Source organism: Melanerpes formicivorus, unplaced genomic scaffold, assembly GCF_026170545.1.
Source record: "Melanerpes formicivorus ecotype bairdi unplaced genomic scaffold, bMelFor1.0.p_v2 SCAF_2, whole genome shotgun sequence".
In the NCBI taxonomy this organism is placed as follows: Eukaryota; Metazoa; Chordata; class Aves; order Piciformes; family Picidae; genus Melanerpes; species Melanerpes formicivorus.
In genome coordinates this window covers 17,594,221-17,620,312 of record NW_027142354.1, presented here as the reverse complement: position 1 = coordinate 17,620,312, position 26,092 = coordinate 17,594,221, and the positions used below count along the sequence as shown (strand labels likewise).

General features: G+C 41.4%; 1 protein-coding gene across 3 annotated transcripts in view; it reads left to right on the top strand.

The window, feature by feature from the left end:
• The first annotated feature begins 319 nt into the window (after positions 1-319).
• PCMT1 (protein-L-isoaspartate (D-aspartate) O-methyltransferase) overlaps positions 320-26,092 on the top strand; it is a 39,409-nt gene continuing 13,636 nt past the window's right edge. For all 3 annotated transcript variants that reach the window (XM_068152052.1, XM_068152034.1, XM_068152042.1), the window contains exons 1-5: positions 320-598; positions 17,757-17,861; positions 19,415-19,446; positions 21,236-21,340; positions 24,632-24,752. In XM_068152052.1, coding sequence (XP_068008153.1) covers positions 337-598; positions 17,757-17,861; positions 19,415-19,446; positions 21,236-21,340; positions 24,632-24,752 — 625 coding nt within the window. In that variant the 5' untranslated portion in view covers positions 320-336. The remainder of the gene's footprint in view (positions 599-17,756; positions 17,862-19,414; positions 19,447-21,235; positions 21,341-24,631; positions 24,753-26,092) is intronic.

Here is a 26,092-nt window from a genome sequence, read left to right as displayed (position 1 = left end):
GCGAGTGGCCGCGACTCACTGCAACGTTAAGTGCTCGAGTTGTTAGCGGGTGTTCACAGTGAGACTGCGAGAGGGTGGGGGGCGAGGCCGGTTTCCCCAGGCGTGCTGCTGGAGCAGCAGAGCGGCACTCTGATCACGCACCTCTCCGTCCGCGGCCTCTAGACATCGGCGGGACGGGAGAGGACCGGTCCCTGACAGGCAGCGGCAGATTAGCTCCCTCAGTCCCCCGCCCGCGTGGGGATCACCCCACGCGCTAGGTCGGGGGGTGGTGGGCGCGCATGCGCAGGGCCCAGCGCGGGCCGGCGGAGCGGAGGCGGCGGCGGCAGCGGCTGGAGAATGTCGGGCGCGCGGGGCGGTGGGCGCGTGGCCCCTCCCCTCGACGGGCGCGCGGCAGCCGCAGCGGCGGCGGCAGGGAGGGGAGGAGGAGGCGAGGAGGCGGTGCCTGTGTCGGCGCTGGAGGTTGTGTCCTTCCTGGGGAAGCTGCTGTGCGCAGTCGCGGTGCTGAAGGCGGCTCTGTACCTGCTCCGTAGAGTGTGTCTAGCGATGGCCTGGAAATCGGGAGGCGCCAGCCACTCTGAGCTCATCCACAACCTCCGCAGTGAGTCCTGGGCTGGGGTTGTGGGCGGGCGGGGTCCCTTTCGCCTCGGCCGCGGGGTGTCCGTTACCGGCCGCACGCACTTCGCATTCCCGCGGCGCCCGCCCAGCCGCCAACTGTCAAGGAGCGGCGCCGGCGGGGGGAGGAGGCGAAGGCGGCGCCCAGCCGGGGGGTGTGTGTCTGAGTGTCCGTACGGGTGCCTCCCGGGAGGGGCGCGGCGAGCGCCTCCGCCGTCCCGCAGCTAGGCGGAGGGCGGCGGCCGCTGGTGCAGGGCGGGCCCGGGCTGTTGTTGCGGGAGGAGATGCGGCGGGAGGGGCGGTGCTGTATGGCGGTCCCGATGGCGGTCCCGAAGGGGAAGCGCTGTGCGGCAGCTGTGGCTGTTGTCAGACAGCCGCCTCCTCCCCTCCGTTCCCGCCTCGTCGTCCTCGGCCGTGGCGGCAGCTCCGAATGGCCTGTGATCCTCCACACGCGCCGAGCTCGGCGTCCTTTCTGCCGGGTCAGCACGCCTTGCGGGCGGTGGGCAGCGGCGTCCTGAGGCCCCTCGCAGGGCGGTCAGGGGAGCGACGGTGTCGGCGGGCGCACAGCGGCCGTCCTTCGGTCCTCCAGGCCCGGGCTAAACGCGGTGGCACCTGCCCGGCTTTGGGAGACGCGCCGAAGAGGCCATAGTTGTATTCGCAGGGTGAAATGGGCTTGTGGCAGCAATCTGCTCGTGAGGTCCGAAATGTTCGCATTTAGCCCTAGTCTCGAGCCGCTCCTTTCGAAGCGGTGGGTTGGGACCTGTGAGACAGGAGAGGAGCTGTCGAAGTTGCAGACTCTTGCTGTCGCCGAGCTTTACGGTGACAGCCCCGGACATACCATTTTGTGTCCTTACCAAAGATTTGTGCTGTCCCCGTGCTGAATGTGGAAGGTGTTTGGCGTTTGCACTTCCCTGATAATCTTCAATACATCCTGAAGTCTGCAGAGTCCATTTACATGCGATCCAGGCTGACAGTACAGGTTGATAATACCCTCTCTATTCAGAGCTTCTGTTTTTCATATTAGCCTCGGATTAAGCCTTGTTGGGTGCACTTGTAGTGTGTCTTTTCTTTACTCTTGGTCTATCCCATTCTCTCCTCAAGTCCATGTCCTAAATGTAAAAAAATGCAGAGTCAGAGCCTGCATTGTGGCATTTGTTTCCTGTCTTAGTGATGCTGCAAGACCACAGATAAAGCAGCCAAACAAATAATGGTATCATTTTGAATACATAGCAGAATCATCCTTGCTTTAATCTCCAGTCAGTTTATGTTACGTGGTCTTTCCCAGCTTTTTGCCGCTCTTCTGAGAACTGTCTCATCCAATAGAGTAATACTTGCTTGAGTGACTTCCAGTTTCGCTGTAAAAACTGTTTAACACATAGATAACAGCTTGTCTAGTTATGAGAATTGCAGCGTGTTTTGTTTTGGTTTGCAACTGCAAGGGCTGGAAATACTGTTTTAGTGGAAGTCTGTTCCCTTACACAGCAGGGGAATACTTTTTCATGTAAAAATGAATGTCAAGCTCCAAAAATGTATCCAGAAAGTAATTATTACCAGAATTGTCTATGGCTCTGAGAACCTGAAGGCAAAACTGATTTCTTTGTTGAAGAAAACAATGACAATGTTTTTCAGCACATGGAAACTGTTTAGGGCTTTGCAGTAACAATGATAATGAAAAAGCTAAACCCTAGTATACTTACTATGCATCAATAGTAGTATGGGGAATTGGAGTCTGTAATTTCCCCCTCTGTGTTTTGCATATGTATGCCAAAGTATTTCGAGTGGTGTTAAATAGTGGAATGGAAATAAAATGTTGTGGAGGCATAAAGGCTTTTGGTCTTGCGGCAAGATTGTGGTGTTTACCTCAGTGAGACTCCTGTGACAATGTAGGGCTTACGTCGTGGAGTTACTGCATGTCTAAGACTGTGACTTTGAAATAAGTGTTCTCCAGTTAAGGTGATGCCTTATTGCTGAAGTTTGGAACAGGTTTAGAATAAAGTACTATTTTCTATAATATCTAATTCTTTCTTTTTTTTTTTAAAGCAAAATAATTTGTCATAGAAAAACTATAATGTTCTAGAGGATCTCTTTTGAGTAGTAGATCCCCAATTTTTAAATTCTTTTTTTTTTAAACTCTAAAGCCAGCTAAGCAGCATATAATTTCTAGCAGTCATAGGATCACAGAATTAAGAAGGTTGGAAAAGACCTCAAAGATCATCAAGTCCAACCTGTCACTGCAGACCTCATGACTGCTAGACCATGGCACCAAGTGCCATGTCCAGTCCCGTCTTGAACACCTCCAGGGATGGTGTCTCCACCACTTCCCTGAACAGCACATTCCAATGGGCAATCACTCTCTCTGTGAAGAACTTTCTCCTCACCTTGAGCCTAAACCTCCCCTGGTGCAGCTTGAGACTGTGTCCTCTTGTCCTGGTGCTGGTTGCCTGGGAGAAGAGACCAACCCCTTCCTGGCTACAACCACCCTTCAGGTAGTTGTAGACAGCCATATGGTCTCCCCTGAGTCTCCTCTTCTCCAGCCTAAACAATCCCAGCTCCTTCAGCCTCTCCTCATAGGGCTTGTGCTTGAGGCCCCTCACCATCCTTGTTGCCCTTCTCTGGACATGTTCAAGAGTCTCAATGTCCTTCTTAAATTGAGGGGCCCAGAACTGGACACAGTACTCAAGGTGTGGCCTACCCAGTGCTGAGTACAGGAGCACAATGACTTCCTTGCTCCAGCTGGTCACACTATTCTTGATGCAGACCAGGATGCCATTGGCCTTCTTGGCTGTCTGGGCACACTGCTGGCTCATGTTCAGCCAGCTGTCAATCAGTACCCCCAGGTCCCTTTCTGTTTGGCAGCTCTCCAGCCACTCCAACCCCAGCCTGTAGCACTGCGTGGGGTCTTATGATAGAAGTAAGAATGCAAGGAAGGTGAGGGTAATTTGATGTTGCCTGAGTGTTTATCCTCTGTGTAACTTCGTAACTGAGTGTATAATTTGGTGTGTATATATATATAATTTAGGAAATATTGCTCATTGTAGCAAAACATGGTATGTTTTCTTCTTCAGCAGAGCCTTGTTGAGAGGTTGCTGGTGCCCTTACACCACAGCTCTTCTCTTGACTGTGCTTATGGAACTGCTTGTGGGGGAGGCTGTGTTGTATGTCTAAGTTGCTTTCACATTATTCTCCTTGTGAAACATTGAGGTTTAAACTTCTCAGTATCTGTGAGATGTACTATTATGGTTAGAGAAGCAGTGAACTATGTGTGTATGAGTGGGCTGAGAAGAATGGGAGTTTCTTAAACTGCTTTTGCTTCCAAATGAAAACATAAATAGAAAAGTCCTGAGGGGTACCTATTCTTTTTACTTGAAACAACTATAAGCATTATTCATTGTAAGTTGATACTGACAGTTTCTAATGCTTTTATTTTCTTGAATAAAAGACTTTAACTTTGTAAAACCAGATTAACATTTGGTTGCTTTACTGTTGCCTTAACTATAGAATGAACTTTTCTCTAATGAGAATGATTATTAGATATTAGAGTAGTGGTAGGTGCTTTTATGTATTTGCATGCAGATCTAGGCAAGTATTCTTTACAAGCCTTATCTTTGCTTTCATGTCTTAAAAGGGGAACTAATGAAGAGGGTGCTGGAACTCTGCATATTTCTCAGTGCATACTTAGGCACAAGTTTTTGAAGAATGTTGCATGACTTTTGTTATTATGATTATTAGTTATTTGTTGCATTGGGAACATACTCTTGTACTGTTAATTTGAGGCATCATAGATTCACAATTCTCACATACATAAAATAAATTTGCTTAAAAGTCAGTCTTTTCACAACAAAAATGCTGTCCTTGAATGTGCTGTTTCCACAAGGTGTTCGGCTGCTTTGTTTTCTAGCGATTCTTGAAACTACTAATTTTGAAATGCTTTATTGTCTCTGTATCTATGATTCTTCCACCATTGAAACTATTAAAAAAACTCCCAACTCTTCACCTTTATAGAGTAATTATTTCGATCTTTGCTTCTTCCTAACTGAAAAGACTTGAACGCATGCCTTCAAACTTGCAGACTTTCCCCCTAAAAACATTAAATGAAGATCTTCTAGCAGGTGGCACTTCTAGGAAATGATGTGCAGGTTACTGTAGAGTTAGAAATCATGCTAAACATAGAAATAATTGACTGTGTTTAAATATGTAACTCCGACTGTAGTTTATTTGTGATATTAACCTCCTGTATAGGGATCCTGAGAAATCAGGAGAAGACTGGAAAACTAGTGACGTATTTACTGTTATCTTGCTTGGTTGAAGATCTTTGGATTCTAAATTTGTATAATTTTTCCTCCCTCTATCTTCCGTTACCCACTGGCCTCTTATCTCACTCTTGGCTCCTTCTGCCTTTCAATACTTGAGCTCTTGCCAAGTCATGTTATTTTACATGCAAACACCTTGGAAATCAGCTTTTCATCCCCATCTGGAGAACTGAAAAATTTGTCACCGTTCAATTTACAGTCCATCTAAGTTAATAAAATTCCTTTATCGCACCTCTCTTTCTTTCCATGAATCAATACAGTAGGCTGCTGTATGACAGTTTTTCTTTGTTTATTGCTCTGATCATGCTGTGCTAATGGTGTTGCAACCACATATACATGATTTTGAATCCATGTTCCCAGGTGCAAGCAAAGGTGGTTTGACTGTGGCCACAGAGCTGTGTAATGTTGTTAACCATCTCTGGTCTCGATCCTGCTACACTTTTTTCTCTTCCTCCTCTAATAAACTTGTGTCACAAAAGTTAGCAACAGTAATTTATGCGATACCACAAATTCTGTATAATTTTGTTCCTTACTTGAGCCCAGATTCCTAATTTTTCAGTGTGAATAATATTTCAAATTGGTATATTGTCAAGCTTTCAGAATTCTGTTGGTAGACACGCTAAAGATACTTCTCCAAGCGTGATATTATTTAGATGCTAAGTATTCAAAAATGATGTCTTGGCAAGTTTCATTGTGGTGAAGGCTTACATATAATGAATCTGCACCTTTGTTTCAGGTTTCTGATTGCTAAGGATAAATTTATTTGAGAATGGCCATGAATAGGAAGGCATAACCATACTATCTGCCTTGCTGGCCTTCTTCCTTATTCTTAGCCATAAACACTCAATTCTGTTGTCCCTATCATTAGGTTCTAGACATTCGTAAACTCCCTAACACAGATGATCACCTCGGCCTCTTCTTCTTTGCATATTCCTTCCAAAGGGTTTGTAGCCATCTGTGAGAGACTAAGTCTTGTCTCTCTTGATGTGACTCAACAAAGAGAAAATCACCTTTGGTTCTTGCCCAGACAATAACTGATGTGTCTTGGGCAGATGCCACTGGAAGGACTTTCTGGAAGTTGCATAGATAAAGACTGCTCACTAGACTGCAGCTGTCCTGGAAATAAGGGGCAGAGGCTACTGCTAGTGATAACTCTCTGCAATATGCATACTCACCACCTGGACTCATACCTAAAAACTGTATAAAAGATCTGAGGCTTAGGTGAAGGAAAACACAAGAGAAGGTAAAGACCTGGACAGTGCCGCTGAGAAGGAGAATGTGAGAAGGAAAAGACCAAGGCAATGCTGCTCTGAAGAAAAATGGAGAGAATACCAGGAGAGGAAAAAAATGACAGAGATGTCACCATGTAGCCTGGAAGAAGCGGACCAAGAGGAACCTTCTCTCTGCGTCCTGAGTTCTGCCTGCTGCAACTCATGGAGCTGAAGAGGCTGCTCAGAGGACATCATAGCCAACAAGAATGACCTCTCCTCCATGCCAAAGCTGCAGCGCCCTTCCAAAGCTGCAGCACCCTTCCTCACAGACCCAAACTGTCTTGGGGGGTGAGGGGTGTGGTAATATAATTCCTTTCCTCCTCTCTCTCCCCCTCTATGCTCTCTCTCTCCCCCCTCTATGCTCTCTCTCTCTCCCCTCTATGCTCTCTCTCTCCCCCCTCTATGCTCTCTCTCTCCCCCCTCTATGCTCTCTCTCTCCCCCCTCTATGCTCTCTCTCTCCCCCCTCTATGCTCTCTCTCTCCCCCCTCTATGCTCTCTCTCTCCCCCCTCTATGCTCTCTCTCTCCCCCCTCTATGCTCTCTCTCTCCCCCCTCTATGCTCTCTCTCTCCCCCCTCTATGCTCTCTCTCTCCCCCCTCTATGCTCTCTCTCTCCCCCCTCTATGCTCTCTCTCTCCCCCCTCTATGCTCTCTCTCTCCCCCCTCTATGCTCTCTCTCTCCCCCCTCTATGCTCTCTCTCTCCCCCCTCTATGCTCTCTCTCTCCCCCCTCTATGCTCTCTCTCTCCCCCCTCTATGCTCTCTCTCTCCCCCCTCTATGCTCTCTCTCTCCCCCCTCTATGCTCTCTCTCTCCCCCCTCTATGCTCTCTCTCTCCCCCCTCTATGCTCTCTCTCTCCCCCCTCTATGCTCTCTCTCCCTCTCCTTCTGATCCATCCACTTTATTTGTGAAATAAATAGTCTAGCTGTTGATATTTTGGCCTTATTTGTGCCTCTGATTTCATAACATGGGAATATTGGCTGAAGGGCCAAGCCCAGAGAGTGGTGGTGAATGGTGCCACATCCAGCTGGCAGCCAGTCACTAGTGATGTCCCCCAGGGATCAGTGCTGAGCCCCTTGCTCTTTAACATCTTTATCGATGATCTGGATGAGGGGATTGAGACAGTCATCAGTAAGTTTGCAGATGACACCAAGCTGGGAGCAGGTGTTGATCTGTTAGAGGGTAGGAGAGTTGTGCAGAGGGACCTTGCCAGGCTGGACAGATGGACAGAGTCCAACGGCATGAGATTGAACACATCCAAGTGCCGGGTTCTGCACATTGGCCACAGCAATCCCATGCAGTGCTACAGGCTGGGGTCAGAGTGGCTGAAGAGCAGCCAGGCAGAGAGGGACCTGGGGGTACTGGTTAATAGTAGGCTGAACATGAGCCAGCAGTGTGCCCAGGCATCCAAGAAGGCCAGTGGCATCCTGGCCTGTATCAGGAACAGTGTGGCCAGCAGGAGCATGGAGGTCATTCTGCCCCTGTACTCAGCACTGGGTAGGCCACACCTTGAGTCCTGTGTCCAGTTCTGGGCCCCTCAGTTTAGGAAGGATGTTGAGTTGCTGGAATGTGTCCAGAGAAGGGCAGCAAAGCTGGTGAGGGGTTTGGAGCACTAACCCTATGAGGAGAGGCTGAGGGAGCTGGGGTCGCTTAGCCTGGCAAAGAGGAGGCTCAGAGGAGATGGTGCACGTCAGCTTCCAGCTCCTCCTGTTTGTTGCCAATGTGTGTTAGTGTAGATGCACTTCAATTGGGCTACTTGTCCCACTACTCCTTTGTGGGGAGAAGCCCTAATTCCTACCTGACCATCCTCAAATGCTTCCATGGTTTTGGACCCATCCATAACCCTTGTGTCTCCACTCCAGGGAGACCTAAGAGTGCCATTCCAGTATATGAAGGAGGCTACAAGAAAATTGGGGAGGGACTTCTTACAAGAGCTTGTAGTGATAGAATGAAGGAATGGATTGAAGCTGGAAGAGGGGAAATTGACAGTGAGGGTGGTGAGACGCTGGAATAGGTTGCCCAGAGAAGCCATGGCCAGGGGTCCAACCCAAACCATTCCATGAATCTATGAGTCTGTCTTTGCCACAGCATGGCTTTCCATCCCCAGCCTCCAATGAGGTTAATCACATTTCAGGTGTGTATAAATTATGCTTATGTTCTTAAGTGGTTCTTTGTTACTGGCATTTTCCCCCCCTTAAATGTTAGACAAGGTGTCAATATAATGTTAAAAACATACCCATTCTTTCTTTCTTACAACAACTGTAGAATTCAGTGCAATGAAGTCCAAGTCCTTAGTCATTCAGGGGGGAGGAGGGGGAAGAGCATGGTTTTGGATGCTTATTTATATCACAACACTTTATAATCAGTCATTTTAGTGTAAAAATATTTAGTTCTTATGGTTGATTGAAGAAATATTTATTTAGTTACTTTCTGAGTTTAATAGCATCATACAGTTTTATGTGGCTGCCTGAAGCTGCCTAATAATCTGTTGTGAAATGGAAACAAGTTTGCAAATTTGTCCCTTACCAGTGATTACAGTTGCTTTGGAGTTAAAATGATGGAATCTCAGGTGGTTTAGCTTCAGTGCAACTCCCAAGCTTTTTTTTTTTAATGCTACTGGTTCTTTCATCTTGCAGCATCAGGAGGTCACTAAGAGCTGTTAGTAAGCTTGGAAAGAAATGCAGAATGTTCATGTTTTTTTGAATGTTTGTTTCTCTGAAGTCATGTAGTCATGTTTGTTAGTGTCACTGTAACACTTGTTTGTTTTTAATTTAAACTAGCAAATGATGGCCAAAAGACTAAGTGCTTTCAGAGCTTGAGATAAGTAAAGTTTTGGAATTACATCTCTTCTGGACTGATTGACTTCTGAGAAATTGAATGCTGAAACATTGGACTTGATCCCAAAATAGTTTTAAAGGCTTGCAAAGTTTAAATCCAAAAGAGATGGTCAAACAAATACAACTTTAGGAAGTCTTTCTTATTTCTGCTAGTATGGCAGCTTTGTGTCATTTTGTCCTAAGAGCTGGGATCACGTTTTGCTGATCTTTTGATTTTCCTCAGCTTTTGCATTGTAATAATGCCTGATTTAATGAAACCACCTTCATCATTACAGACTGATTGTGGGGTTGGTCTGCTGCTCTTGACAGCATTGGATTTCTGAAAACAGATCAGCAAAGTTGTTACATGGAATCTGCTCAATAATGTGTAATACGTTCAGCATCTACCTTCCTTTAAAGATCTGCTAAAGCTGTTGAAATAGTCTTGCTGTAAGTCTTGATGTGAGGAGAGTACCTTATCCATCTGTCCTGTGCATCTAAGTTTATCTTAATCTGTCTAACAGTTTTTAGTTACTACTGATGGTTGTTGCTGCTTTGTGTTCAGCTCTTCAGTTTTGGCATTCCATGTGACTTGTAAGTGAAGTTCAGCCCTCTCAAATGCAGAGAGATCAAGATGTGCTTGGAGGTGAAGTTGCCCTTCTCTGTATACAGGTGTTGAAGTTTATTGGAATGTCCAGTTCTGATTTTGCAGGCTGAACCCAACATTAAGGTAATTTTCTTCTTTCATACACTCCCAGAAGTTTCTTCACTCAGCTGCTGATACAGATTTGTATGATTTTTTTGTGATTAAGATACGCACTGTAGGACTATGAGGACATGCACTGTAGGACTATGAGGAAAGAGCAAGCATGGCTTCCTCTTCTCCTAGAGCAATAAAAATAGTACTAACGTTTGCAACATTGATGTACAGTATGAATGTACAGTATGAATGTACAGTATGAATGTGAGACCCACCTGGAGTACTGCGTCTGGTTCTGGAGCCCCTATTACAAGAGGGATATGGAGGTGCTGGAACGTGTCCAGAGCCACGAGGATGATCAGAGGGCTGGAGCACCTCTCCTATGAGGACAGACTGAAGGAGCTGGGGCTGTTCAGTCTGCAGAAGAGGAAGCTCCGAGGTGACCTAATTGTGGCCTTCCAGGATCTGAAGGGGGCCTACAGGAAGGCTGGGGAAGGACTTCTCAGGATCTCAGGTAGTGATAGGACTAGGGGGAATGGAATGAAGCTGGAGGTGGGGAGATTCAGGCTGGATGTGAAGAGGAGGTTCTTCACCATGAGAGCGGTGAAGCCCTGGAATGGGTTGTCCAGGGAGGTGGTTTGGGCCCCGTCCCTAGAGGTGTTTAAGAGCAGGCTGGATGAGGCTCTGGGCAGCCTGATGTAGTGTGGGGTGTCCCTACCCATGGCAGGGGGGTTGGAACTAAATGATCCTTGTGGTCCCTTCCAACCCTGACTGATACTATGATACTATGAAATAGTAATAAAGCTAAATATGTCTAAATATGTTATCTTGCAAACTTTCACATCTGTCAAAATTAATAGAGAACTCTTATCTATGATACCAAAATTGATGGGCTGTTTTTGAATGTGATTGTTATTAAGTAGGGAAGGAGTAACCCCATAAAATAGAAGGTCAAGTCCTATTCAACTGAATCTTGAGGATGTATACTAGTTGTGTTGAACTTAGCTTTTGGTTTCTATGTGGCTTTTACCTCTGTGTTTTGAGGTAGAATTTAGATGCTAGATAAATGGTTTTTTTTGCATGTGTATTTGTTCATTTTGTTTTGTTGGTGTTTGGTTTTTTGGGGGGTTGTTTTTGTTTGGGTTTTTTAATTTATTTTACCTCTTTGGGATTTTCATGGGGTTTGATGATTGTGTTTAATTTCTGGACTCTAAGACTATGTCTGATGGACTTGTGCTTTCCTCAGTCTTTCTGTTCTTACATATGTGAATGACAGACTCTCAGGTGATTATTTTCAGTTAACTGTATGCAACATTCTGTTTGAATAATGTATTATTATGAATCCAAGTCACAGCGATAACAGACACGCAGCTGAATGGTTGAGGCAGACACTCAATTATCAATTATCAGCAAAGCACAAGAGGCTTGCATGTATTAGCAGTTAAAAAACAGTTGTTTGCAAACACCTAGTTTTGCTTTCTTTTGAACAAAGAGCTTTGTGCGTTTTAGGGCCAGTGTTCTTTATTGGATCTTTATATGCTAATCCATAACTTCTTATTCAGACTTTACTCTTGAAACTTGCTAGTTAGAATCATAGAATTGTTAGGGTTGAAAGGGACCTCAATAATCATCTAGTTCCAGCCCCTTTGCCATGGGCAGGGACCCCTCACACTTGAACAGGTTGCCCAGAGCCGTATCCAGCCTGGCCTTAAAAACCTCCAGGGATGGGACTTCCATCACCTCCCTGTTCCAGTGTCTCAACCACCCTCATGATGAAGAACTTCTTCCTAACATCCAATTTGAATCTACCTATCTCTAGGTTGTTCTTTTTTTAACTCCCCTTGTCCTATCACTACCTGACACCCTAAAAAGCCCTTCACCAGCTTTCTTGTAGGCCGCCTTCAAATACTGGAAGGCCACAATAAGGTCTTCTCGGAGCCTTCTCTTCTCCAGACTGAACAGCCCCAACTCCCTCAGTCTGCCCTCATAGGAGAGGTGCTTCATCCCTCTTAATCATCCTCGTGGCCCTTCTGTGGATGTGTTCCAGCATGTCCAGGTCCTTCCTGTAAGAGGGGCTCCAGAACTGGACATAGTACTCCAGGTGGTGTCTCACTAGAGTGGAGTAAAGGGGGAGAATCACCTCCCTCAACCTGCTGGCTATGCTTCTCTTGGTGCAGCCCAGGATGTGGTTGGCTTTCCGGGCTGCAAATGCACACTGCTGGCTCATGTTGAGCTTTTCATCCACCAGCACCTCCAGGTCCTTTCCTTCAGGGCTGCTCTCAAGCCAGTCCCTGCCCAGCCTATATCAGTGCCTGGGGCTGCCCCAACCCAGATGCATGACCTTGCACTTGAACCTCATGAGGTTGTCATGGGCCCACCTCTCCAGCCTGTCAAGGTCCCTCTGGATGGGATCCCTTCCCTCCAGGGAGTCTGCTACACTGCAGAGCTTGCTGTCATCAGCAAACCTGCTGAGGGTGCGCTCAGTGCCACTGTCCATGTCACCAACAAAGATGTTAAACAAGACTGGTCCCAGTACCCATCCCTGAACTCTACTTCTCACTGGCCTCCACTGGGACATGGGTCCATTGACAGCCGCTCTTTGGGTGCGACCATCAAGACAATTCTTCATCCACTGAGTGGTTCATCCATCAAACCCGTGCTGCACCAGCCTGGAGACCAGGATGTGGTGTGGGACAGTGTCTAAGGCTTTGCTCAGGTCAAGGTAAATGGTGTCAGTTGCTTGACCTTCATCTATTAATGTTGTGACGTTGTCATAGAAGGCCACCAGGTTTGTCAGTTCCTTCTTTTGTATGGGTCAGAGACATTTTGAAACTTAGTTGTTGCTTGAGTAATTTTAATCTGTTCAAGTTGGATGTGTATGCATTGTGGTTTAAGACCTCTGTATGATTTAAAAATATCACTGTTTAGCTGAAGTCTTATTTGTCTTAATAAGTGAAGCACTCTGCTGTGGTAATGGGGAAAGTAATCTGGAGAGAAACTGAACTATGTGGGTGCTGAAATAGTCCCACAGTAAATGCCTGAGCATTTTATTTATGTAAAGGCAGCAACAGGAGATCTTTGAGTAGCTGTTTATAGTTTGTATAGAAAGCTTATGTGATGGATTTTATCATAGTGCAATGAGACATCTTTTTTCCAATCTGGAAGCTAGTATTGCTGTAAATGTTGACTGATAGTATTTTACAGTTTTGTTGGAAACTTGTGTGATCAACAGTCAGGATACCATCAGTGGTGTAGGCAGTTCTTTGAAAAATAAGCACTTCAGTAATGCATTTGCTAAATAAAAAGTTAGGTTCTTTACTTGTTGCAAATCCATGGAGACTTTTCAGACTTAAGCTCTTTTTTCCATGCTCGCTGACAGCCCAGTTTCCCAGGTTACATTCAACAATGGTATATTTCTACCTTCAAATCCAAAGACTGCACTGTGGACTCTTCCTGTTTTCATGGTGTTATTTGTAGAAAAGAAGCAGAAGGGGGAGAGTTTTCAAACCATGCTCCAATTATGTCAAGTTGTCATTGCCGCAGTCTCTGCACAGAAAACTTGAACTCTGCAGGCTGTGCTCACTCCAGTCTTAAGTGCTTACTTTTCAGTTTCAGGCTGTTGCAGCTTAGGAGTTTTGTTGATATCACTCTAATAAACAGAGTTTACTTTTGATTTAAAGTTGAAGTTGGTGTGTTTGTATATTAGCTTTTGCTTGTAAACACTTCATAACTTCATATTCGAATTGCTTGCAGTATTGATTACTGGTCTTCAATTCAGCAATCTCCTTGAGTAGAGTCTTCCATGCATGTTATCATTGGAAAGGGTAATCAACCTATATATATTTAATTGTGAACTATTTCTCTGCAATATGCAGCTTCCTTTTAAAAATTCAGAAAATGTTTTGCATTGGCATTTATTAATAAATTACTGATTATTGTCCCATTGTTTGTTTTTTTTGGCACTTAGAGGTGGCATGAAATCAGAATATCATCTTTGAAATATAAATTTTTATTATTGACTCTTGTTTTTAATGGCATTTACTTGCTTTCTGGACTTAATTCAGAATGTGATAGAGGTTTGTTCCAGACAGAACTGAGATCCTGTCAGTTGGTCATCCTACTGCAGGAAGGAAAGGACTTTAATTGGAGTTCAGTACCTTGCTGTTGTTGTGTTTCTCTGTATTCAACCATGAGACTGAGAAAAACTGTTTTTGTTATCAACAGAAAAAAAAAACTACTACAAAGTCAATATTGACTTCAATGTTTAGGGCTTGATTGCTTTTATTATTTCCCACCTAAATTTTGTTGTCGTCAGTTTGAAAAACAGTCTATGGGGTGATAGTGTGATGCTCTGTAATTCCACCTTCTTAGAGAGAGGGTGTATTTTTTTATGAAGAGGGAGCATTATTCAGTAATTGAAGTACATGATTGAGACACAAGATCCAGATTCTCCTTCTGGGGACTCTGAGTATGAGTAACTTGCTTAACTTCGTTGTTGCTGATGAAGAAGACGACACTAATCAAAACCAGTTCAACAGCAAACCTTGTGTTTGCTGTGTTTCCTGACTTCTCAGGATCTCAGGTAGTGATAGGACTAGGGGGAATGGAATGAAGCTGGAGGTGGGGAGATTCAGGCTGGATGTGAGGAGGAGGTTCTTCACCATGAGAGTGGTGAAGCCCTGGAATGGGTTGTCCAGGGAGGTGGTTGAGGCCCCGTTCCTGGAGGTGTTTAAGCCCAGGCTGGATGAGGCTCTGTCCAGCCTGATCTAGTGTGGGGTGTCCCTGCCCATGGCAGGGGGGTTGGAAGTAGATGATCCTTGTGATCCCTTCCAACCCTGACTAATACTATGATACTATGAGAGCATCTTGAATGTTCAGTATTTGTAGAATATTATAGCTACTGTTTTCAGTTTTTATTGGTCAGTTGCTTGTCAGTGTAAGCATCATACTTGATAAAGTTATACGTACTTTGGCTGAAATGAAGTTCCATGCTTTGTTTTTGTGGCAGTTTGAGGCTGTGGGTGCCTTTAAAAACCAAAATCTTACAGAGCTCCAGAAGGGTCAGTGTCCAGGAGGTGGACTGGAAGATGTATTTCATACCTGTAAGTCCTGCATCCCTATAAACTAGCTGCAAAGTCCATTTTCTTCCCTTTTCCCTCCCTCTCTCCTCCTGGGAAGGATGCCCAGGCTCTTATCTCTCTTGGCGGGGAAGTGAGGTCTGGTGTCAACCTTGGCAGTGCTGCCAGTAAGGCCTGGAGATGCCTAATTGGGGCCTGGAGTTGCCTAGATGAATTTTGTGCTGCGTCACAATGGTGTGGTATGGAGGGTAGAGAGGCTTGGTAGGGAGGGGGCATGAAAGCTTGGGTTTGTTAGCTTGGTTTAGAGAGAGGTTTCTGTGAAGCTTTGGCTTAATGAGCTTCTGTATCAAGCCCAGACTATAGATTTTGGTGTATTTTATATGCTTTACTATGCTTTGTACTGTTGTATGTAGTTGTAAATAACATTTCCATTTAAATTTCCCAATACTATCCATTCCTTTGTGTGAATGATTTTCCTTTTGCCCCTTTCGGAAGAGGTAAAAGATCAATCTGTCTCACTCTAAACCATGACAGTTTTGCGTAGACATCCACAGTCTCTGATAAAGAACACTGATTTGGGGAGGAAAAAAAATTGGAAAGCATACTTTGGTTAAACAGATTGGGAGAAGAATGGATGCAAGTAATAGAATGGAGGCAGAATAGAATTTACTTACTGGTACTTTTTTAAGTAGAAGGATGATGGGAGTAGATGAGAGAATTGTCAGGCATGGAGCTTTGTAAAAAGGGAAAGTGGATCATGGATGGTGTGAAAGAATTTTGGAAGAAGCCTGCTGTTACAACTGTATAGAGGGAAAACTAGAGGAAGCTCTGAAAGCTACAGGAGGTTCTCAGCCTTACAGGGCCCTGAAGTTGCTTTTTCCAGCTTGAAGCTTGATCTGTATATTTTCTGCATATTTGTTTCCCGCCCCCCGCCAAGACATAAAAGGAAAGAGCAAATGGCTACCTGTAACTTCTAGAATGCAGGCATCTATCTGCACAATACACAATTTCAAGGACTAAATTGCTATTTTTAGCTCTTTCTTGGGTACTTCTGAGCTGCTACTTTTTGATCTCCCTTCTACTCCCCAAACCTTGATCTCTTCAGTGCTGTTATAGTCAGCTCTGATTATTCTCCTGCCTCTCTTTTTTTAAAGTATGTTTAATTTAGTGATATGAACCTCTTGGTGATACCTATTGAGAATCTAACATTAATTTTTATTTTATCCCACTCTACCTTATTCACAGAACTGATATACAATGAATTTGAAGTGGTCAGGGGAAATAGATTTGTTTGGTTGGTTTGGGGGTTTTGTTTGTTTTGTTTTGTTACCTTATCTTACTTTGTCAGTTCTGGTCTGTTAATGGATTGATTTGTTTGTTTTCTTCTGGGGTACAATTTTGGTCTTGGTCGGTAAATAAGCTTAGGAAGTGTTAACAAATGTTTGCTGTCTTGGATTGAAAGACTTGCATTGAAATGAAGAGTTTCCACTATCTGGAAGTAGAGTTTGAAGTTCTAAATGAAGTCAAAGTACAGGATAAGTGTAATATGTGTACTCTGTGAGGTGCATCTATGCTAGAATAACTCTAGCAAGAAGAATGTTTTAGAAATAATTCTAAAAAAGAGTGTATTTTAAAAGAGTTGTTCTTTTCCTTAATAATTTTGTGGTATATTCCTTTTGCAGTTCTATTTGATACTTTGTCTTCAGACCAAAAACCCAAAATGTTTCAGAGGTTTACTTTGCTCTCTGAATTCAGTCTTCTCTTTTATAGGATAACTAAATTTGGGACATAGGTAGTAGGTAAGAAGAAAAGGAGGGGCAGGAGGGAACAAAACAAACCAAAAAACCCCAACCCCCCACAACAGAAAAGAAACAAAAGGAAGTCCTATAACTGGTAAATGTAGTTGGGAGCATACTGTAAACAGTCAAGGAAGCCTCTGCAGAAGTTAGCCCAGGCCTAGGCACAGGTGCCTAAGTATTGGTAGTACTTTAAAAATCACTGGTGTGACTCAGTCAGGACAGTCTTATAAAAGCTCCTTAATTTGATTTTTATTTAACTGTATTTTGCAATAGATTTTAGAGGTACTCAAATTATCATATTTTCTCCTTTTAAATATAATTTTCCAAATAAATCTTCCTTATTTAAAGTAAGTAGTTCAATGAATCAGCTACTGCTGAAATTCCATTTATTTGTAGTTCATACTGTCTTTTAATGGAAGTGATTCATTTCTTCCATTTGCTTTCTAAAGTGTTTTGTTACTCAAACATCTCTTTAGAACTTAAACAAAAATATTCTATAAAATTGCAATAAATTGGCTGCACTGCACAGTCCTTCTGATGTTTTTACATGCCTGTGCATTTACATTTCATTTTGAAAAGGTGAACAAAGATTCAAAGTGTTTAATGTTAAAACTTTTGGGCTTCATTCTGCCGCAGCATAAGAATTCTGATTCTTTAGGAGTATCTTTACAAAAGGTTTTTTTTTTTTTGTTTTGCAACACAAAAGAGAAACAGATCTTGAAAATACAATGGTGAACAAAGATGCTGCAGCCTGACATTTCTAACCCCCTTTTGTGTATTATTTTCAATAGATCCACAATAATTACATAGCTTTTAGAAATAAGTATATCTCGTTTGACATGTACAGTAGTATCAGTTTTTTACTTGACTACATTTTCAGAAATATCAAAGGTGTACATGAAGCTAGGCTTTCTAGAGGATAGATCTTTGCAAATGGTCCCTGCTGTTTCTGAAAAGCATCTGTAACTGCTGAGAAAGTCGTCTTGAAAGTTCACTCTCTTAAGTGATGTTTGATCTATGGACCACAGCTTACATTCTAGCATGATGAAGATTACAGTGTCAGGGAGGATAAGGTAGTGTGATTATGAATATTAGGAATACATTAATATAATTCACATACTTATGCATTACAGAATAGAAATAATATACTTTATTTATTTGTTTATTCATAGAAAATGGAATAATCAAATCAGACAAGGTATTTGAAGTCATGTTGGCTACAGACCGTTGTCACTATGCAAAATACAACCCTTATATGGATTCTCCGCAGTCTATAGGTAAGAAAAAATTATTACAATCTTGTAAAAATGGTTGAGAGTTGTTCTAATTTACATAATTGTGACTATCTTTGTCATATATATGTTAAGGTTGTGAATATCATAGTATCATTCAGGGTTGGAAGGGACCACAAGGATCATCTACTCCCAACCCCCCTGCCATGGGCCGGGATACCCCACACTAGATCAGGCTGCCCAGAGCCTCATCCAGCCTGGTCTTAAACACCTCCAGGGACCGGGCCCCAACCACCTCCCTGGACAACCCATTCCAGGGTTTCACCACTCTCATGGTGAAGAACCTCCTCCTCACATCCAGCCTGAATCTCCCCACCTCCAGCTTCATTCCATTCCCCCTAGTCCTATCACTACCTGAGATCCTGAGAAGTCCTTCCCCAGCCTTCCTGTACTGAACAGCCCCAACTCCTTCAGTCTGTCCTCATAGGACATATAATTTGTATGTTTTTCAATTTGAAGGCTTGTTTGTGCTTTAGTAGTTTATTTGCTACCTTTTAATTGTGTTGTGGAATGCAATTGGCATACTTGGGTATAGCAAGTAGGAAGCTATTCTTTAGTCAATATTAATGTGTAAATATGTACTTATTTTTTAAAACTACAGTAATTTGTGGTGGTGCAACTGATTTTTGAATACTTAAAAATCATTTGTATCCAGGTTAGCAGAAACATTTTTTTTTAATAGAAATGATTCAGCTGAAGTTTATGAGTTTCTTAAAACTTTAGATGAGATTTTTTAAATTTTTTTTTTTTTAAGTATGAAAATAGGCTTTACATGGGAAGATCTCCTGATAGACCAAGTATTTAGGACAATTGCTTCCCATCCAGAGCCCAGTTTTATCTTTCAAAGGCAGGAGAACAAATTGTGCAAATGCCCTAATTTTTTTTCCCCATTAATTGTGGATGGTGAGAACTATGAAGTATAATAGGATTTTAGTATTTGTATAGGAAAATTCTTGAATATGTAGTAGTGGGTGGTGAGAATTATGAATTGTATTGGGATTTTATTGGCTGTATATGAAAATTCAAAAATCTTTTAAGATGCATATATACTCAAAAAGCTTATAGATATTCACAGAAACAATTATAGAAGCTGTTCCCCTGTGTTTCCTCATGGGTTTGTGCTGTTTGGAAAACAGATGAGGTTATCACCTCCAGAAGTTCTGTGTTCTCCACCATATCAAACTAACAATTCAGGTTTTAACATAGGGTCTTAGTGAAAAAAGCATTGTTATTCTGTGGTACATTACTCTTCTGAATTCAATATAGAAACTTCCCCCCGACCCCCAAATTGACACGGCATAGCTTTCAGATAAAGCACCTTTGCTCACTTCTTGTGGTCCCTTCCAACCCTGAATGATACTATGATACTTCTAGAGTGCTAGTGTAACCTTTGCAGGGTGTATGTGCGTGTATTGGGGGGTGCTGTAGTGCTCTGAGTGAAGGTGACAATGAAGGTATTGCATTTTAGTGAGGGTAGTACAGTTTGTAAAGTTGTCTGTACAATGCTCAGTGTGTTCTTTCGTTCTCTTGTTTTGCAGGTTTCCAAGCAACAATCAGTGCTCCACATATGGTAGGCTTTAAACTTATGTGATGAGTATAGGTGGTTTCATAAACACCAAAATGCTTCTGAAGTAAAATATTTACTGTAGCAAATTTGCTCAACAGTTGATTGCAGTGATGCTGTTGTGAACTGCCTAGTGGGAGGGCATAGAGAAGGTTAAGCCACACTGTTCTTCGAGATGCCCAGTGCAAAGATGTGGTGTAGTACACACACACAAAAAAAGGCATCACCTGAAATAGTGATTTGTTTCTAGAATGAAGAAAAGGGTGCACAGAGCGTAGAAAAGCACTAGAACAGCTTTTGCAGATTGTGAAAATTCTGTTCTTTGATACACAAAGAAACTGACTGGACAGGGCTCTTGGTAGCCTAATTTAAATTGCCCCTATGGTGAAAGAGGGTTAGACCACAATTTCCAGAGACCCTTTCCAACTTGAATTACTCTTACTCTATAGTTTATAAAAATACCAGAATTCAGGAGCGGATAACAGTGATTTCTATGGTATGGTACAGCTGTAATGCCTTTAATTCTTTGAACAGGGAAAAAAAATCCAAACACAGCCACAAACACCACAAACAAAACCTCCTATATATATATATGTATGTGTGTGTGTCTGCGTGTGCATATATATACACATTTATATAGGCATGTCAATGTACTGAGGTGTAAGTTTTTTGCCAAGTGATTTGAGTCTAAGTTCTTAGGAATTAGCGTTGAGAGAGGATTTCTGTACATAGATGTAGTACAGACATACTTTTTCTGTGTTTATGAGATGAAGGGTGAATAGATGCATATATTTTGTTCTTTCGATGTTTGGAAAATGCCAAAACACAGCAAAAAGTCCACTTCTCTTGACTAAAAACCACCGAGTTGTGTTAGAATTAATTTACTAATCTAAAAAAAATCATATGGAAATGTTAACCATTTTATTCAAGGAAAATCAGAGAAAGAACTACTCTAGCTAAGGGACAAAATAGATATTAGTAGCTTTTTCAAAATTTTTACTCACCTTTTAATTATCCTCTGCTTAGGACTAGTAGCATATGAAGTCTTTAAGCAAAAAGGGAATGCATCCTCTAAGCAAATGTTAACCATAAATATTGTAATTATTTCCCTTGTGTGATGAACTAAGCTGTAGGAGTGTGGTAATGGCTATGTCTGAAATATTAAAGAACAAAGTGTTTTTTTTAGTGTGTGGCTTAAGCTTAGTTTATGTACTTGGCCCAAAACCTGGGCAGTGTGTCAGTAGACTACTACATTTCATATATGAGCTTCTCTTTACTGCTCTTTGATTCAGCAAGTGTGCAGGTGGTACAGGAGGTAGTTTTAATAGCCACTTTCATTGATTCTCCAGAGCTGCTGTCTTCCTAGTTTATCTCTGCCCCAGCTTGCTCAATGTGCGTGACATCATAATCAGATGAATTCTTTATGGGCCATATGCTGCTGGAACAGTAAGAGCTACCAGTCCTGAAGAGGATTAAATTGATTTATGGTGTCTTTCTCAATAACTGTACATAAATAGAGTGTGTGCTAGAATCTCAAATGGTCAGATAAGTTTAAATCTATATATACTAAAAGGAAAAAACTAAGCCACACACAATTTGTTGAAGTCAATGAAGTAACAATGATTATATCATGTAGTTAAACCCCGCTGTTTTTTTTGTAATCGGAAATAATTCTGAAATATTTTAGATGAATCCTCAGTGTACTGCTGAAAATCACTGAAGAAAGGAACATGCAGTGGGTAAACCAGACACTTAAAATATTTTGGCATTTTCTGTCCCTGTGTTCTTTTCTCAGCATGCATATGCCCTTGAACTTCTGTCGGATCAGCTACGTGAAGGAGCCAAAGCACTTGATGTAGGATCTGGAAGTGGAATCCTTACAGCATGTTTTTCACGAATGGTGAGATACTTCATCACTTGAGCATCAGAACTGCTTGAACTGCAGCATAACTCTCAACTGAAGTTAGGGTGGGGGTGAAAAGCAACCTTCCTACTACTCTCCTGGTGATCATTAGTGCCCATTTCTCACCCTAGCTGGTGTTAGATGAAAGGGTCCAGTAAATCATGTGATGATGAAGATATTTCCTAGAGGGCAAGTATTTTTTTTTTAGTTACATTTTAGTGGTTGCATTAGAGCTTAGAGGAAGAAGGTGTTTGTCTTGTCCAGCCCAATTTTTACATTATCCTGTGTGGCTATGAATGTTCTCATTGTGATAAATTGTCATGTCTTCCAGCTCTGGTGAGAGCTTAGTGAGACCTGAAGGAATCCTGTTTCCATGTGAAAATATATTGTGTATATGTAGATTGTCTTTAAATTTAGCTTCTTTCTTGTTACTGTATTGCATGAGCATCACTGTAAGTATCAAGTCAACCTTTTGTAAATTAGATATTAATTTATATCCTTTTGCATCTTCTCTGCATAACTTAACCTCTGGAGGTTGTTTAACCTGTTTGTAAGGAATTCTCTGTAGTTCCACTCTATCTTACATTAGGAAGAAAAAGATGCAAAAAATTGGGTTTTGATGGTTGTAAACTACAGTACTGTGAGACTAATTTATGTTGTGGACTATTACCAGTTCTTCCTTTTCCATTCCAGAATTTGTAATTTCTTTGCAACAAGCAAAGACTGTCATTAAAATGCCAATTACCTTTTTTCCTTTTTCTTTCTGAGAAGTTCATTTGGAACATGAGGATGCATATGATGAATTCTCATATGGTTCTTTTTCTACTAAGTTTTCTGTTTTCAAGGACCGATCCGTGGAGTCTGTGATCACTTCTGGTTTCCTATGTTAGGAATTAGATAAAAATGTTTAGGACTGGTCAATGCACTAGGAAAAGCATTTAATCTTTTTTAAATGCTATCTGCAAAATTAAAAATAAATAACTTATTTCAACTATGATTAACTAAACTGCAGTTTAAAGGAGATCTTAGAAGTCACTTGTTCAACTTTCTACCTATTATTTTTAGTGTAATTGTGTAGTCAGTGATCAAATGCTAATAGCATGCATGAGAGCTCTAGTCCTACAGGTGCTGAAACTTCTGTCAGTTTTCTGCATTTTTTCACTACATTTTATTAAGATGTAATAAGTTCTGGTTGTTCAGTTTTTTTCCTGTGGAAACAACTATAAAAGAAAATCTGAAAACGTTTGCAGAGAAGTCACAATTACTACAAAAAGGAAATATCTTTCCAGTTTTGATGAATTTAATCACACTTTTTATTGCCATATGACTGTCACATTCCTCTTCTGAATCCTCCTTGGTGGTATGCTGTGGGAAATGCCTTACCAGTGTGTTTTGTGAAATATAGGGTAAATGCTCTTGTTCAGTTTGATAGCATTACTACTGTGCAATATGGATCTTGTTTCATCCATTTTAATGGATGTATATAAGACAGTAAGTACTGCTCTGACTCTTTGTACAGCTCTTTTTAACAGTAACAAAAGCTTGAAAGAAGTGTATTACAGGAAATCATGGTAAAGTGGTTTCCTGTCCAAATTCAATTGGGGATGTGCTTACTACATCATGTGGATGTTGCTCCTCAGTCTACTTGAGGTCTAGAATTAATAGCTTTCATTTGTGACACAAGCATATTGGTATCACAACATCTTTACTCCTATGATGAGAACTTAATTTGTGGTACTTCTGGGAAAGTTTTATGTTGACTTAGGCTAGTAAATCATCTTTAAGGCTTTTCTTTTGTTTCTCATGTTAAACTGCTGTGATAGAGTGTACATAACTTAAGTTTATTTGCTTTTAAAAGTTGCTGGCAAATGAAATGAATTTCACTTACTTCATCTTGTAAGTACTGGAATTATAAAAAGAGTGAGAGAGATTTTTTTATTCCAAACACCATGGAGATCCCAAAAATTGTGCCATTTTGCTGTTGTCTTGATTGCACACACTTCAAAGTTTCAGGATAAGAGACAGAGGTAATTGAGGAAATAGCATAATGGGCTGTGGCATGCAGTAGGAGGTTCTCTGACTTTAGATCAGGCTCTTTCATGCTGTGACTATTTTACTAAACGTTCATTTCTGTGACATTACCCTTTGTTGAAGTACACTGAATCATTTGCTAGCTTCTGTTGCAGCCGATTGCCAGGTGTTCCTCCAGATGTGTGGTTGTCATAGTGAAAAATTGCCATGTGTCTTGCACTCCTTCAAAGGTTAGGTTGGTGGTCTTCCCCTTGAAAAGGACAAAATAACACTGCTCTTTGCATGTTTTTTAACACAGGACTTCCCCATAATAAAACAAAAAAAAATTCTCCATGCTAACCAGTTGTTAATTTTCCTTGTATTACAATGAAAATGTCTTATGTTAAAATGTAAGATACAGAAGCATAATCAATGCATTCAAATGTGTCCAAAGACAAATCTGTTTCACAACATGGACTGCTGGGACGTACTCTGCCTTAGTGTTCTTTGAGCTGGATCCTGTTAAATATGTCCACATTTTAAGATTTGGATTCTTTTTTCTCTCTTCTCCAAAACTGGAATAATTTTTCTGGAATAAAGACACAATTCTAGAAGAAATATCTGTAATAAAGAAGTTTTTCTTAGTAGGCCTTTTTTCCTCTCAGAATACATTGATCTTTTGTGAGTTATGAGCTCTCAAAAGTTCTGCTCTTCCTCTGGAAGAGAGCTGTGAATGTGAAAGTAGATTTGTGAATGCAAGGGTAGGTAGAAGGCAATTTATTCCTGACTTAACTGCTGCATTTGCTTCTGAAAGAGTAGAACTCTTGAGCTAATCTAGAATAAAATGCACGACTTACTGTTTTCCTTGAAGTAATCTTAATCTTTAAGTAAGTTTATTCAGCATAGAAGGAGATTAGTTCTAATCTTTGTCCTTGAAGTTGTTACTTTCTGTTGCAGGTAATGTAAACACTCATGATCAAATTTATCTTCTAAAAATTCAGAGAAGTCTCCACTAATAGTGTAAGTTGACTGAGTCATCTCTCAAAAAAGATGACTTTAACAAGCATTTGTAATACTGTATTGACAAACTTCAATTGCCAGTTGCTTCTAGCAGTCACGACGTGTCATTCCAAGAAGTAATTTCAATAACATTGGGAACATATACTATCACTTTACTGTTTCTGTTTTCATTTTAGAGATATGGGCTCAGGAGATAGAAATACTCATTCTATAAAATCAAACTAGCAGAAATTATTCAACTGTATATTTTTATTCCAGGTTGGTCCCAAAGGACAAGTTGTAGGAATTGATCATATCAAAGAACTAGTAGATGACTCAATAAATAATGTCAAAAAAGATGATCCCACATTGCTGTCTTCAGGAAGAGTGAAACTGATTGGTGAGCATCAGACTGATATACTTACTAATTAAACTGATATTCTTTCTAGCCTGGTTGAAAATGACTGGAATTTGATGCGATTAAAAATTCTAATTTAAGAAGTCAAACCAAAGAAAGAAGAGGCAAATGAGAGTTTTAAAATCTGAGTCACCCTTAGACCTTTGAAAAATACCATCTTCATACAGTTTGGAGCATATAACTTCTGGTATTCTTAAGAATGTGTAATCATTCTATCACAAAAGATTGATAGGGAAACATTTTATGTGAAAATACATGCTGCAGGTTTGTCATGTTAAATTTGCTATTTAAAATTTGGTTTGAATTGACAACTTTTGTTGAAAAAAATGTGCTGTCATCTAAATCTGAGTGTTTTAACAAAGTCTTCATACTTCTGATACAGTAATTGAGAAAGCTGCACACAGACTCAAGTGGAAAAAGCACTAGATCAGCAGTATGCATCATCGGAGTTTGTTTCACTTATTCTTAAATTTAGCAGTATTTGTATGATAGGGAGGTGATTAGTTGATATCATAATACTTAATTCAGTCAGAGTTACTGAGAGAAAATAATGCTAAGAGTATAAAAGGACAGTGAATTGTCTTAATACTTATTTACTAAAAAAGATGTGCTGTTTAATTTTATTTTTTTTTTAGAAAAAGCACAGCTGGCAGTGAGAGAGTGTTTGCTTCATTATCATTCTAGCCACTTAGAATAATAAGTTAATGTTCTGTTTTATTTTGAGGCTTCTTACAAAGAGTACTTGGAAAAAATATTATGTGATGTTTGGCTCTTACCTTGGTTACCATTTGGATTCTTGGTATTTTTTTTGTAAATGAAGGACTTTCTAAATCTTCTTTAAATAGGGCAAAGAACACATGTGCTTGGACATGTGTATAAAATGCAGTGTCCCTCACTGAGAATACTTATGCCTTGAACATTCCTGGAAAAAAAAATCTGCTGACACTGTTGAGGCTGGAGAGGGGGAATGGGAGATAACTGCCATTGTTGCTGTACAAGAGCAGTTTGGATTTATGCTTCTAGTTATGCATGAAACAAAGTGCTCACGGGAGCTTAGAATTCTAAGTAAACATCATCCATCTATATTATGTTTGTGCAGCAGGATGGCTAAGTGGGTTTTGAATAGATTTGTTGTGAGGTATGCTTTTTAAAAGTACAGATGGGCAAGTAGCACTTTTGTGAGTTAGGTGGGGAAAAAAAGAATGTTTCAATTGTGATGGAATTGGATTCCTGGGAGCTCTTTAATGTGGGGTTAGAATCCAGACAGAGCTGGTGGTTTTTGAAAAACAAACAAACACTCCTCTCCCCAACATGCAAACAAA